General features: G+C 40.8%; 1 protein-coding gene across 2 annotated transcripts in view; it reads left to right on the top strand.

Annotated features, from left to right (window-relative positions):
- Positions 1 to 15,302, top strand: part of clxn (calaxin) — a 32,622-nt gene extending 17,320 nt beyond the window's left edge. The window contains exons 3-6 of one of the 2 annotated variants that reach the window (XM_072575272.1): positions 4,511 to 4,615; positions 4,718 to 4,869; positions 8,713 to 8,817; positions 14,648 to 15,302. In XM_072575272.1, coding sequence (XP_072431373.1) covers positions 4,511 to 4,615; positions 4,718 to 4,869; positions 8,713 to 8,817; positions 14,648 to 14,698 — 413 coding nt within the window. In that variant the 3' untranslated portion in view covers positions 14,699 to 15,302. The remainder of the gene's footprint in view (positions 1 to 4,510; positions 4,616 to 4,717; positions 4,870 to 8,712; positions 8,818 to 14,647) is intronic. The other variant, XM_072575273.1, reaches the window with a different exon arrangement.
- The last annotated feature ends 342 nt before the right edge of the window (positions 15,303 to 15,644 follow it).

Genomic DNA, 15,644 nt, shown 5'->3' on the forward strand with positions numbered 1-15,644 from the left:
TACATTAAAGTTTTGCAAGTTAAATTTAAAATACTTCCAGTCAAATCTAAAGCATTGCATGTGTATTTTTATACACTTCACTTTATATCATGCTGTAGTCATGTGGCAGAGAAGGCATCTTCATTCAGCTTGCCTTTAATATTGTTCACAGTTCCACCAATAGCAATACTATTGCTGTTTCCAAGGCTAAAAAGAGATTTTGCTTCATTGTTATCTAAATGTATAAACTGAAATTGAGAAGTACGTCTCATAAATGAGATACGGTGTAAGATTTTCCTTGGGCTTATGCGACCCACTGCCATCGAATTGGGGCTCAAAAGCTCATGCTGTGTACGATGATTTTCACTGTTGATTTTTATATTTTGGCTCATTAATGTCCTGAGGATAGATTGGCCATTCAATTAGATGGATGGTTGGGTCTTGAAGCTGAGGGTAGGCCACAGGAGGCATTTCAGCAATAAAACATCAGGATGCCCTGGCAGTCAAGTAAGAGAAGGGTCTCCTAAAACAAAAGAAACTGTCCAACTTTAAAATGAAAAAGTGACCTGCTTCTGGACCTTTACTTGGAGTACACACATCCTAGGGTGACTTGTAGTTGCTACTAAATCCAAGTAAAGAGGGAAGCAAGTTTTCAAGTTCTCAGAACTGAAAAGAGGCTTTGGCCATGAGACTTTTAAAAGTTTCATACCAGCAAACTTGGATAGATGTCATTAAAACTATCTGAGCGGTCTAAGAATAACATTTGAAAAGAATCAGTTAAGCACCCCAGTGAGTGAATATCAGGAGGGGCACCAGAAACCCCAGAGCAATGCTAGTCTGTGATTATTTGGAGGCAGAGACCAGCCAGTGCTTAATATGCAAAGCACACATCAATAAGCAATCCATTTGTTTTAACAAATAATTCTAAGCAGTTCTTCGATCAGCTGCTCCTAACAAGTGTAGGAATTCCACTTGCGACTCGCTTCCTTTGCAAGTGCCATTTGATAACACCGTTGATGACTCCTTTTATCATTTTGCTGATGTTCAAAAATAGACTGATACTGTGGTAATTGATCAGTTTGGATTCACCTGGCATTTTGTTAAGAATACGTGGCTGGTCAGGTTTCCACATTGCTGGGTAGATGCAAATATTGCAGCTGTATTGGAACAGCTTGGCAAGGGTAATGGCTAGTTCGGGTGCACAAGTCTTGATATTATTGCTGGAATGGCAGTATCCAGTGAAATAAACCTCTTGGTACCATGTGTTGGTTTAAGACTGACACCTGTGACAATGGGAACCTTGAGAGGAGGCCAAGGTGGATCATCCACTCGGCGCTTTTGTCTGAGGTTGGAAGAAATACTCCAGACTTGTTTTTTGTGCTGATTTGCTGGGCTTTCCCATATTGAAGATGTGGATGTTTGTGAAGTCTCGACCCCCTGTTTATTCTTTAATTGTCCATTACCATTCTCAACTGGATGTGGCAGAACTGCAGAAGTTAGATCTGATACATTCGTTATTGGGAGCATTTAGACCTGTCCATTATATGCTGCTTCCATATAAGTAGCTCCTGTGTTATAGCTCCATTAGCTTGATACCTCATTTTTATCTCGTGCTTTCTTGCCATAAGTTCCTGCGGTTTTCATTGAACCAGAATTCATCTCCTGGCTTGAAGATCATTGTGGAATCAAGGATGTCCTGTTTCATGAGATTGCAGATTGTGATTGAATACAATTCTATTGCTGCTGCTGACCACCCACAGTGCCTCATGGATGCCTAATTTTGAGTTACCAGATCTTTTTGAAGTCTGACCAATTTTTCACTCAAGATTGTGCCACACAAAACAGGGTGGGTATCCCCAATGTGAAGACAGGATTTGGTCTTCACAATGACTCTGCAGTTGTCACTTCTACTGATGCTGTCATGGATGGACACATTGTCACGCAGACTTTCTCTCTTGTTGGTTTACTCATCTCTGTTACAGACACAGTTCTGCAGTGATGGCTTAAAGACTCGGCCATTTCAGTCAGTAGTGGTGCAGTTGAACTATTCTTGGAGAACGACATTGAAGATCCCCATCCAGGTAGCCCTTTCCACCCTTAGTGCTTCCTCCAGGTAGTGTTCAATATTAAAGAGTACTGAGAAAGGGATGAGGAGATTGGGGGTTGGGGAGCAGCGAAGGTAGAAATAAACAACTCATTTATTTGCCTGTTTGACACGATACCATGAGACTTCATTGGGTCTGAAGTTAGTGTTGAGAAACTGCCAGGCATATCCTTGCCAACTGTATACCATTGTGTTACCACCTCTTCTAGGGCTGCCCTGCCCAGTTGGACAGGGGACATTCAGGGGTGGTGTTGGTGATGTCTGGGGCAAGTCATACAAGTTATAATTCTGTGAATATGATTAAGGCAGGCTGTTGTTGACTAGTATGTAGGACAACTCTCCCAATTTTGGTGCAATCTGCAGGGATTCATTAGGAGCACTTATCAGAGTCAACAGGGCTGTATTTGTCATTATTTGTTTTATTCACCTGTGGGACATGGGTATTTTTGGCTGGCCAGCATTTATTGCTCTTCCAAGTTGCTCTTGAGAAGGTGGTGGTGAGCTGCCTTCCTCAATTGCTGCTCCCCATGTGCTATAGGTTAAGCCACAATGCACTTGAGGGATTTCCAGGGTTTTGACCTAGTGACAATGAAGGAATAGTGATTTAAGTCTAGATTGTGAGTGGCTTGGAGAGAAACTTGCAGATGGTGCATTCTCATTTATCTGCTGACCCTGTCCTTCTAGATGGAAATGGTTGTGGGTTTGGAAGGTACTGTCTAAGGATCTCTGGTGATTTTTTTTAGTGCACCTTGTAAATAGTACACATTGCTGCTACTGTTGGTGGTGGAGGATGTCATGCCAGTCAAGCAGGCTGTCTTGTCCTTAATGGTGTCAAGTTTCTTGAGTGTTTTTGGAACTACACCAATCTAGGCAAATCGTGAGTGTTCCACCACACACCTGACTTATGCCTTGTAGATAGATGATGGACAGATTTTGGAGAAGTAGGAAGTGAGTTACTTGCCGCAATATTTCTAGTGTCTGACCTGCTCTTACTATCACTCTGGCAAGTCCAGTTGAATTTCTGGTCAATGATAATCCCAAACATTTTGATAGGGATTCAGTGATGATAAGACCATCGAATGTTAAGGGGCAGTGGTGAGATTATTGTCTCTTAATGGAGATGGTCATTGCCTGGCAATTGTATGATGCAAATGTTCCTTGCCATTTGTCAAACCAAGCCTGGATATTGTCCAGATCTTGTTACATTTGAACATGGACTTGTCAAAATCTGAGGACTTGTGAATGTCACTAAACATTTTGTAATTGTTGGCCAACATCCTCACCTCTGACCTTGTGATGGAGGGAAAGTCTTGATGAAGTAACTGATAATAGTTGTGCCTGGGACACTACCCTGAAGAATGCCAACAGTGATATCCTGGAGCTGAGATAACTGACATCCAACAACCACAAACATCTTCCTTTTGTGGAGTATGATTCCAACGAGTGGAGAGTTTGCCTCCAGTAACTATTGTTTCTGGTTTTGCTAGGACTCCTTGATGCCCCACTTGCTTGATAGCACTGTTGATAACACATTCAATCAGTTTACTGATGATTGAGAATAGATTAGTGGGCGGTAATGGGTCAGGTTGGATTTGTCCTTATTTTCCTGTTGCTGAAATGATGCTACGTTTTCCATTTGGTTTTATTTCTTTAGACCTTGTAGGGATTTGATAAAACTGAGAGGTCAGTTAAGAGTCAATCACGTTGTTGTGGCTCTGGAGTCATATATAGGTAATTTCAGGTCAGGATGATAGATTTCCTTCCTTAAAGGATATTAGTTAAATGTAAGGTTTTATGGCAACTGATAATAAATACGTGATTGCTGTTAGGCTATTTTTTTAAATTCAAGAGTGTATTTAGTTAAAATTTCTCAAGCTGCCCTCCTAGGATTTGAATAATCTGTCCCCAGATTATTAAACTGGAATCATACATTACTAGTCCAGCAACATTACCAATACACCACTATTGGAGGAATGCCAATTAGAAATCTGCTTGTGTGAGAATTGCTGATGTGATCCCACTGTTTCATTATTTGTTGGTGTGTGTTTGGAAGCCAGATAGGGTCCTAATGTTGAAGCTTTCCTTCCCCATCAATTCTTCCCCCATTTCCCAATTAAAGTTTGCCCAAAGTCCCTTTCTGCAGAGTGAAAAACTGTTCCAATTTACCTTTGAACACACACTGAAGCAGGCAATTAAAGATATAGTTGTTTGGTAACTGGATACTTACATTATCATATGAAGTATTTACCTGACGTACGATGTATTAGTCTATGCATCGATTTTATATTTTTTGTTGATGAGCTAGGGTAAGTGTCTGAATTATTAGGAGGCATTCCAAAAGTCCATTTCAGGCCTGAAATGTAAACTCAATCATTTTAAGTCAACATTAAATATTAATGAGAGTTTGGTTTTCCTTTTCTTTCTCAGTTTTTCGTGTATTTGACAGAGACAATGATAGCTTTGTCAACATGAGGGAATGGATTGAAGGATTATCAATAATTCTCCGTGGGACTTTGGATGAAAAAATTAAATGTAGGATGATTTATACATTTATTGAATTGTATAAAATGCATGTAAATGCTTAGTTGACAATTAATACAGTCTAAAGTTATTTCTTCATTTACTTTAATTCAGTCTGTTTTGAAGTTTTTGATCTGAATGGAGATGGCTTCATTTCACGAGAGGAGATGTTTCACATGCTCAAAAGTAGCCTAATCAAACAACCAACAGAAGAAGATCCTGATGAGGGAGTTAAAGACCTGGTAGAGATAGCACTGAAAAAGATGGTGAGAAAATGACATAAATAATCCAACATGATGTTTTTTGCATTTATTTTTCATCTAAAGAGTAACCTCCATGCAATATGATTCTATCAGTTGTTCCCTTAGGGCAGAAAACATAAATAAGGGATATTTCCATCTCAGGTCTTTGGACAAGAATGAGAAAATGATATCAGTGAAGCCTGTGTCTCTTCATGAGTTTGTAAAAGAGACAATGTTTTCATAATTTTCTATAAATATACTGTTTAAAATGTGTAGGAAATGCTCATGAGGAAGATGAACACCTCACGAAATAAATAAAATACTTGTTTCACGCAAAGTGGAAAAGGAAGAGAAATCATTGTGATTTTGTTCTTCCAAAAATAAACCTTTTGTTGCTTTATTACAAAAAAAATCTGAAAGCACTTGCACAATTATTTGCATTACCATTCCACCAATGTGAAGCTATACAAGCATTAGGATGTGTCTATGTGATCTTTGACAGTGAGGCAAATGCAGTTAATATTGTGTTTTTTAATAGATTATACTGGGAATGTTACATTTTCTTGTAGCTGTGCGAACCAAACCTTCAATAGAGAGCATGAAATGAAAAAGGCTAGTATTTATAGAGTTCCTTTTAGCCAAGACTACTTTTGAAGTGCAGTCACTATTGTAATGTATAAAATAGTTCAACCAATTTTCTCACCGCAATTCCCTCAAAAACAACAATGTGACAGTGACTGTTTAATCTGAATTTGAATTGATTGAGGTGTGAATATTGGCCAGGACATGGGAATAATTGCCCTACTCTTTCCAAAAATAGAGCCATAGAGATGTACAGTATGGAAACACATCCTTCCGTCCAACTTGTCCTTGCTGACTAGATATTCTACATTAATCCAGTCCCATTTGTTAGCATTTGGCCCATATCCCTCTTAAACCCTTCCTGTTCATAGACCCATCTAGATGCCTTTTAAATGTTGTATTGTACCAGCCTCCACCATATATGCACCACCCTCTGTGTGAACAAGTTGTCCTTTAGGTCCCTTTTAAGTCTTTTTCCTCTCAGCTTAAACCAATGCCCTCTAGCTTTGGAAGAAATCAGGAATCGTCCAGGATATTCTGTGGGATCTTTTATATTCACTTCGAAAGCGGAAGAGGTTCAGTTTAATATTTAATATTTGAAAGACAGCAGGCTGAATCTTACATCTTTTTGGCTAAGTTAGGTTGGATTTTTTTTATGGCTTTTTGCTGCAAGTCACAGTGAGTTTCTTGCCATGTCTTACCAAATTTGCCTCATCAACTACCTATTCCACCCCTCTGACATCTATCATATCCTATTCTGGCCCCATCTTAACAGGCACTTTTCCCAGGGCAGTGTACCACTCAGTGGATATCTGCTGAAAGAGCGACATCCAATGCACTGACCATGCCAGTAAGTCTTTAAAAAGCCACTAAAGCTTGTAGTTCAAGCTTGAACATTTTCCCTATATATTTACTGTTCATTAAAGTGAAGGATGTTGGTACTCAACAGTAAAATACATTACCGTTCTAAGAAATATAAGGGGTCCATTTTCCTGGCAACATTTCTTTTCCCACATAACCTTGATGGAAGAAGCATGTGTTTTCTCGTGTTTTTGTAAGTTTTCCACCCATGTTACGAAGAACCAATACAAAGTCTCATACAAATATCAGCAACAAGAATTTGCAGATTACTTATGCTCTACATTCTGTTTTTGAGGAATGAGAGGTGATCTCATTGAAATCTATTAAACATTAAAAAGAATAGGCAGAGTAAATACAGGGAAGCGGTGTCCCCTGCTTGGAGAAGCTAGAACAGGGGACATATATAAAAATAAGGAGGATGCCACTTACAAGTTCACTGATGACATCACCATGGTCGAATCTCAGATGGCAACAAAACAGACCACATCCAGATGATGGAAGACCTGGAAAAATGGTACACTGAGAACAGCCTAGCTCTCCATGCCGGCAAAACCAAAGAACTCATTATTGACTTTTGGTGGGATGTTACTCGTGCCCCCCCCCCCCCACACATTAACAGGATAAAGGTAGAACGAGTGGAGAGTTTCAAGCTCCTGGGTGTGGTCAACAACAACAAGCTTTCTTGGACTCTTCATGTGGACACACTGGTTACAAAAGCCCAACTACGTCTCTTCTTCCACAGGCAGCTGAGAAAATTTGGCATGATGGTGAATACCCTTGCCAACATTCATTGGTACGCCATCAAGAGCATTCTGTCTGGATATATCAGTACCTGGTGTAGAAACTGTATCATTCAAGATCGGAGATGGTTACAGAGACTGGTGACCTCGGCCCGGGCAATCACAAAGGCCAACCTCCCATCTGTAGAATCCATCTCCCAGGCCCACTGTCAAGGAAAGGCCGCCAACATTCTCGAAGATCCATCTCAACCTGGCAATGTTTTTTTACAACTTCTACCATCGGGGAGAAGGTACAGAAGTCTGAACACACGCATCAGCCGGTTTCAAAACAGTTTCTACCCGACTAGACTCCCAAAATCTTAGCATTCGCCTGTACTTGTGTTTTTGTTTTGCCGTTGTTTAACTATTATTTCCTTATCTATGCAATTTAACTGTGTGATCTGCCTGTACTGCTCGCAAGACAAAACATTTCACTGTGCCTCGGTACACGTGACAATGAATTCAATTCAATTCAACAGAGATGAGTTTTTTTTACTGAGACAGTTGTGAACCTTTGGAATTCTCCACCAGAGGGCTGTGGAAGCTCAGTCTTTCAATATGTTAAAGGTAGAGTCATGGAGATGTACAGCACAGAAACACCCAACTTTTTCGTCCAACTCGTCTCTGCCAAGCTTTCTGATTACCAATGGTACAAAGGGTTATGGGAACAGTGTGAGAAAAGGGCTTTGAAGTGTTCGGTCAGCACATTCGAAGCAGGCTCAATGGCTCTTAGTTCCTATAAATAGCAAAGCAAGTTAACTGATGAAACATCCATTATTTTTTTTCATCGAGTCAAAAAGTATGGCACTGGAAAAGCATAGCACGTCAGGCAACATCTGAAGAGCAGTAAAATTGATGTTTCAGGCATAAGCCCTTCATCAGGAACGTGGAGTGTGGGGAAGGGTAATGAGAGATGGAGAGGAGGGTGGGGGTGAGGTAGCTGGGAAGGCGATAGGTACATGCAGGTGGAGGTGGAGGTGATAGGTTGGAGGGAAGAGTGGAATGGATAGGTGGGACGGAAGATTGACAGATCGGGCAGTTCAAGAGGCTGGTGCTGAGTTGGAGAGTTGGATATAAGATGAAGTGCGGGAGAGGAGATGAGGGGACTTTGATGCCACGTGGTTGGAGGGTCCCAAGGCGGAAGATGAGGCATTCTTCCTCCAGGCATTGGGTGGCTTTGATTTGGTGATGGAGGAGGCCCAGGACTTGCGTGTTCTTGGCAGAGTGGGAGGGGGAATTGAAGTGGTCAGCCAGAGGGCAGTGGAGTTGTTTGGTGTGCATATGTTCCAGAGATGTTACCTGAAAGCGAGTTGGCCTTCTGTCTCCCCAGTGTAGAGGAGACCACATCGGGGCAATGGACACAGTAGATGAGGTGTTTTTTCTTCAACCACATAGTCCTTAGTTAAAATTACAGTTTCTACAGCACCTATCCTTATGATCTCTAAAAAAAGATTGATATTTGTGCCAAAGTATGAGTCCATACTTACTTTAAAACCAGCTTTTAACTACCTAAATAAATCTTTTATAGGACTACATTGGAAGAAAGTGAATGGACAGTGTGGTGATTTATTATACCACCTAATTGCTCCATATGGTCTAATTCTATATTAGTTATTGTTGCAAAATCTGTCCTTTTCATTTCTAGGATTATGACCATGATAACAAAGTTTCATATGCAGACTTTGAGAAGGCAGTAAAGGTTGACAACCTCTTGTTGGAAGCTTTTGGATCCTGCCTACCAGATTCAAAGGTACATTGCTCGATGATCCAATCTAAATTGTGCTGTTCAGTAACAATTTATAGTATGTTTTCATTTGCTTTCCAATATTATTTTGAGGTATAGTCATAGATGATATTTAATACAATCAACGGATTATGAATAAGCAAAAATAAATCAACCATTCATAAACATTTGCCAGTATAAACCAAATGAAATGTAAATTCTGAATTGTTAATACATTTCAGAATGTGTAGTTGTTCATAGTGTTAAATGAAAATCAGATTTTGGGCAAATATTAACCTTGCTTTGTCTTTATAAGTCATATGCTTATAAAAAATGGTGCTGCGCCAGTAATATACTCTTCCTCCTCCTTGCCAGGTTATCAGCAGTACTTCTGTCATACTTTGTGAAGTTTGCCTTACATTTGCAGAACTCAGACTCCACTTACTTCTTGGTTAGGTTCACCTGGTGGTGCACACTGGGAGCATTATACAATGTTAGGAAGCTGTTAAATTGGGGGATTTAGAGGTTTGCATAATTTTGTTTAAAGCATGTAGGGAGTTTGGTTCATTTGTCCCTTTTTAGTGATGTTTCTATAGAAGGGAGCTGAAAAGAAAGCAAACTTTTATGAATAAATTTCAACTGATCAGTGGACTTAATTTATTTAACTTTATTTCTAGTAGTTCAAGATTGTGAAGCAAAGCGTTCAATTTTTGGAAAATGACCTTTTTTTTATCAATCATGGGATATGAGCATTGCTGACAAGGCCAGCATTGGTTCTCCATCTCCAATTACTCTTGAGAAAGTAGTGATATGAATTGTCTTTTTAGCTATTGCAGTGCATGCAAGTAATAGCTGAGGCATGGCAGATTGTGGACGGCACGATGGTCAGTGGTTAGCACTGCTGCCTCACGGCGCCAGGGAGCTGGATTTGATTCCAGCTTCAGGTGACTGTCTGTGTGGAGCTTGCACATTCTCCTCGTGTCTGCGTGGGTTTCCTCCAGGTGCTCCGGTTTCCTGCCACAATCCAAAGATGTGCAGGTTAGGTGAATTGGCCATGCTAAATTGCCCATTGTGTTCAGGGATGTTTAGGTTAGGGTAATTTGTCAAGGGTAAAATGTAGAGTAGCAGGGGAATGGGTCTGGATGAGTTACTGTTTGGAGGGTCACTGTGGACTTGTTGGGCCAAATGGCCTGTTTCCACACTGTAGGGATTCTATGAAAATATTTAAGACCGTGAAGAGGGGAATTTTTTCTCTGAAAGAGTTGTGATTTGGAATTCATACCCCAGAATGCAGTGAACGCCGGTACACTGAATAAATTTGAGGAAATAGACCAAATTTTAACCCCTTGTTAAAGGGCTATGGGGAGAAGGCAGGAAAGTGAAGTTGAGGCCAAGATGAGATCAGCCATGATCCTGTTAAATGGCAGAGCAGGCTAAATGGGCTGAATTGCCTAATCCTACTCCTACTTCTTATGTAGGTATACCCACAGTACTATTGGAAGAGAGTATGGATTTTGACCAAATGACAGTGAAGGAGTGGTAATATATTTCCATATTGGATGGTGTGTGAGTTGGTAAGGAACATGCAGATAGTGATGTCCTCATAAGATGGAGTAACATCAATGACAGGAAGTTATTTTTTAAAAAATCAAAAATGCAATATCATAATAGCAGCATTGCTGTTACTCAACTGCCTATAAAAATGAAAAAAAAAGCAGCGACATTTTTGAGGATTTCTCTGCAATACTTTTTACTGATGCAGTAAATGTGCATGTTTCAATAGCAGTTAAAGAGGGCATTTGATTACAATATTTTCACATTATATCCTTTCTCACAAATAGAATATTAATAAAAATTGGAGAATACAAGTCATTTAATTGCGATTAGTCTCTTTTAAGTTTTCTGAAATGAATTATTTTTGTAGCAGAACATTCTCAAAAATGGGCCAACTAGCTCTTGTTTGTTGATATACACATCCAAGTCTATAAATGACTTACCTTAATGTGTAGTGAGCAATATGTAAGCTGTTAACCTGCTAGTTCATAGCATCATTTTGCTTGGCAAAGCATTGCAACATATGACTTTGATCCAAGCAAATGTTTGATAGAATTTCAAATTTCTGTGACTGAAGACTTCACAAGTTCTCCGTGTCACACTATCCATTGCCAAGTAATTTTATTTTAGATATGTGCCTTGACAATAAGAAAAATGGATTTGACCAGCCAAGGCTCAGAATTGCATAAGTATCCACAGGTTGTCAACTCATGTTTGAGATTGCAGAGTTCCTGAGTTTAGAAGCTGCTGTCAAAGGAGGCATGGCGAGCTGCTGCAGTGCATCTTTTAAATGGTACACTAAGCTGCCATGTATCTCATTGTTGGAGAAAGTGAATGCTTAAGGAGTTGAATTGTGTGATAATAGAAAACAATGGTACCAAATGTTGTACTGCACCGATGACGAACTTGCAGGGTAATTCAGATACTCATGAGTAAAGACAGGGTTAGTAGACTGAAGTTGACTGGCACAAGTAAGTTATAGTAAAGCTTGAATGATACCATAATCTGGCAACAAGCTAAGTTTCATTTTTTTGAAATCACTGAAGTGCACAATAAGTATTAAAGGTTGTTAGTGCTGTCCTACTCCTGATTTGTTCAGTATATCACATCACTTAATACAAACAGGAAGCTTCTTGAGTCATAGAGATGAACAGCAGGGAAACAGATCCTTTGGTCCAGCTCATCCTTGCCGATCAGACATCCTCAACTAATCTAGTCCCCTTTGCCAGCACATGGCCCATATCTCTCTAAACCTTTCCTATTCATATACCCATCCAGCTGTCTTTTAAATGTTGTAATTGTACCAGCCTCCACCACTACCTCTGGCAACTCATTCCACACACGCACAACACTCTGTGAAATAGTCCCTTTGGGTCCCTTTTAAACCTTTCCTGTCTTACCCTAAATCTATGCCCTCCAGTTCTGGACTGCCCACCCCAGGGAAAAGACCATGTCTACGTACCCTATCGCTGTCCTTCATGATGTTATAAACCTCTATAAGGTCACCCTTCAGCCTCTGACACTCCAGGGAAAACAGCCCCAGCCTATTCAGCCTCTTCCTATAGCTCAAACACTCCAACCCTGGCAACATCCTTGTAAGTGGCTTTCTTCTGGGTGCTCTGGTTTCCTCCCACAATCCGAAGGTTAGGTGAATTGGCCATTCTAACTTGCCCATAGTGTTCAAGGATATATAGGTTAGATATATTAGTTAAGGGTAAATGCAGAGTAATAGGGTAGTGGAATGGAATTGGGTGGGTTACTCTTTAGAGGGTCAGTATGGACTTGTTGGGCTAAATGGCCTGTTTCCACACTGTAGGGACCCTATGATTCTATGAAATCTTTCCTGAATCCTTTCAAGTTTCACAACATCCTTCCTATAGGAGGGAGACCAGATTCTAAAAATATTCTAAAAGTGCCAATGCCCTGTACAGCTGCAGCATGACCTCTCAACTCCTATACTCAATGCAGAGAAGAAAATGAGGACTGCAGATACGGGAGATCAGAGTCAAAAGTGTGGTGCTGGAAAAGCACAGAAGGTCAGGCAGCATCTGAGGACCAGGAAAATTGACTTTTTTGGGCATAAGTCCTTCATCAGGAGTGTGGGGAGGGTCTCAAGGAGGCTAAGATATAAATGGGAGGGGAGTGGGGCTGAGAGGAAGGTAGCTAGGAAGGTGATAGGTAGATGAAGGTGAAGGGTGATGGTGATAGATCAGAGGTGGGAAGGAAGTTGGACAGGTAGGACAGTTCAAGAGGGCGGTATCAAGTTGGAGGATTGGATCTGGGATAAGGTGGGTGGGGTGGCAGGGAGTTGAGGAAACTGGTGAAATCGACATTGATTCCATGTGGTTGGAGGCCACGTGGAATCTCAAGGCTGAAGATGAGGTGTTCTTCCTCCAGATGGCTAGGATTTGATGGTGGAGGAGGCCCAGGACTTGCATGTCTTTGGCAGAGTGGGAGAGGAATTTATCATAGAATCCCTACAGTCTGGAAACAGATCCTTTGGCCCAACAAGTCCACTTTGAAATGGTTGGCCACAGGACAGTGAGTTTGTTTAGTGCATGTGTCCCAGAGATGTTCCCTGAAATGCTCTGTGAATTGGCATCATGTCTCCCCAATGTAGAGGAGACTACACCAAGAGCAATGGACACAGTAGGTGAGGTGTTTGGATGTGCGGGAAAATCTCTGTCGGATGTTGGCACCTTCAATGGAATGAGGGGGGAGGTGTGGGCACAGGTTTTACACCTCTTGTGGTGGCAAGGGAAGGTGCTGAGAGTGGAGGGTGGTTTGGAGGAAATTGAGGAGGGAATGGTCTCTGTGGAATGATGATAGGTGTGGGGAGGGAAATATTTCTCTGGTGGTGGGGTCTGACTATAGGTGGCGGAAATGGCGGAGGATGATGTGTTGTATCTGGAGATTAGTGCACTGAAAAGTGAGGATCGGGGGGATATTGTTGTTGGATGTTGATGGGGATATTGCGGTTGGAGGGGTGGGATTCAAGGGTAAAGGTGTGGGAAGTGGAGGAGATGCGCTGGAGGGTATTGTTGACCACGTTGAAGGGGAAATTGCGCTTCTTGAAGTAGGTGGCCATCTGGGGTGTTCTGGAGTGGAACTGCTCCTCCTGGGAGCAGATACAACTGAGGAATTGGGATAGTGTTTTTACGGCGAGTTGGGGGTGTGTGTAATCCAGGTAGCTGTGGGAGTTGGTGGTTTTGAAGTTGATGTCCTTGTGAATCGGTCACCAGAAATGGAGATGGAGAAATTCAGGAAGGGAGGGAGATGAACTTGAGATGAAAATGGGAGGTGTTCATGAAGTTGATGAAACTGTTCAGTGTAAAACCTGCCCCACACCTCCCATCCACACCTTCATCCAAGCCCCCAAAGGATCCTTCTACATCTGGCAGAGATTTTCCTGCACATCCAAACACCTCATCTTCAATGTCTGTTGCTCTTGATGTGGTCTCCTCACGTTGGGGAGACAGGACACCAACTTGTGGAACATTTCAGAGAACATCTCCGGGACTCACACACTAAACAACCCCACTGCCATGTGGTTGACCATTTCAACTCCCCCTCCCAGTCCACCAAGGACATTCAAGTCCTGGGCTACCTCCACCACCAAATCCTAGCCACCGACGCCTGGAGGATGAACACCTCATCTTCCGCCTTGGGACCCTCCAACCACACAGAAACGATGTCGATTTCACCAGTTCCCTCATCTCTCCTCCCTCCACCTTATCCAGATCCCACTGTCCAACTTGGCACTTAAACTGTCCTACCTGTCCATCTTCCTTACCACCTATCCGGTCCACCCTCTGCTCCAACCTATTACCATCACCTACCTATCGTCTTCCTAGCTACCTTTCCCCCAGCCGCACCCCTCCCATTTTATCAGCCCCCTTGGCCCCCCCATCCCCATTCCAAATGAAGGACTTATGTCTGAAATGTCGACTCTCCTGCTCTTCGGATGCTGCCTGACCTGCTGTGCTTTTCCAGCGCCATGCTTTTTGACTCCTATACTCAATGCACTGACCAATAAAGGAAAGCAAATGAAACACCTTCTTTACTATCCTATCTACCTGTGACTCCACTTTCAAGGAAGCATGAACCTGCACTCCAAGGTCACTTTGTCCAGCAACATTCCCCAGGACTTTACCATGAAGTGTATGAGGAATATAATGTTACACCTGATATAAACAACTTGAGATTGTGCAAAACTGAAAGGTACAATTATGAACTATACTGGTGGTATGGGATAATTGTCAAAAATAATCTTTTTGAATTATGTTTTTATCATTATCTGTAGAGTGCACTTGCATTTGAAGAACAGGCCTTCAAGAAAAACAAGGACGATTAATTTTTGCTGATGCTTCGTAAGACTCCGCTATCATTGTTTTCATAATTGTTAACTTAATTACCATAGGTCGTGCATCAAGGAATTTGTTAAATTGAGCATTGTGCAATTGGCAAAGTGTATTTCTCGCTTATCAACTGAATAAAATAAGTCTTCCTGTTGCACCAGCTCAAACCTTTGTATTAGTTACACGAAATATGAGTGGTACAATACTGAAATGCAAATTGTTATTTTTATGAAACATCTACATGTCTTAGTTAATAAGTATTTAACATTGCAAAATAAATGTATATTTCCAGTTATCTCAATTTTTCTTTTAAAAATTGGAGAAATATGAAAAATTGCATCGTGTGTGACCACTTTTTGAAAAGCCTTTGATAAGACATTTTGTAGAATTCTGACAGGATATTCCTCATTGTTCAAAAATTGTCTTGGATTTAAAAACGATAGAAAGATTCATGTTTTTATGTCTTTAAGAAAACCCACTGTACATTTTATGTATAAAAGATGTATAAATTTGATATGACAATGTAAACTTTTGCCAAACCAATTTTGCCTTTATTCTCTGTACAATAAAGTAATAGTGAAAACCATAATATTAATTTAATACAGTTTGAATGTTAGCAATTTATTTTCAAGGATCTATTTTGGGTGTGAAATTAACACGAATGGAAAATAAAATTGGACTGAATTTTAAATGGACAGCCAGTTCTATTGCTGATGTTCAATTTTATTATCTTTATCTCCATCCAACCTAGACTGTGTTACAACACCTGTGATTTCTATTGTTCTTGGGTAACTGACTGGATGGAATCACAATTTTTAGGTTTTTGATTATGGTTTCCATCAATTATTGAGCTGAAAATTTGTTGAATGAGATTCAAAAAGAGGAAAGAATTGAGGAATAAAGAGAAAGGTAAATCTAATCTGATGATTTGCAAAGATAGTA

Source organism: Chiloscyllium punctatum, chromosome 8 (genome assembly GCF_047496795.1).
Source record: "Chiloscyllium punctatum isolate Juve2018m chromosome 8, sChiPun1.3, whole genome shotgun sequence".
NCBI classification, from domain to species: domain Eukaryota; kingdom Metazoa; phylum Chordata; class Chondrichthyes; order Orectolobiformes; family Hemiscylliidae; genus Chiloscyllium; species Chiloscyllium punctatum.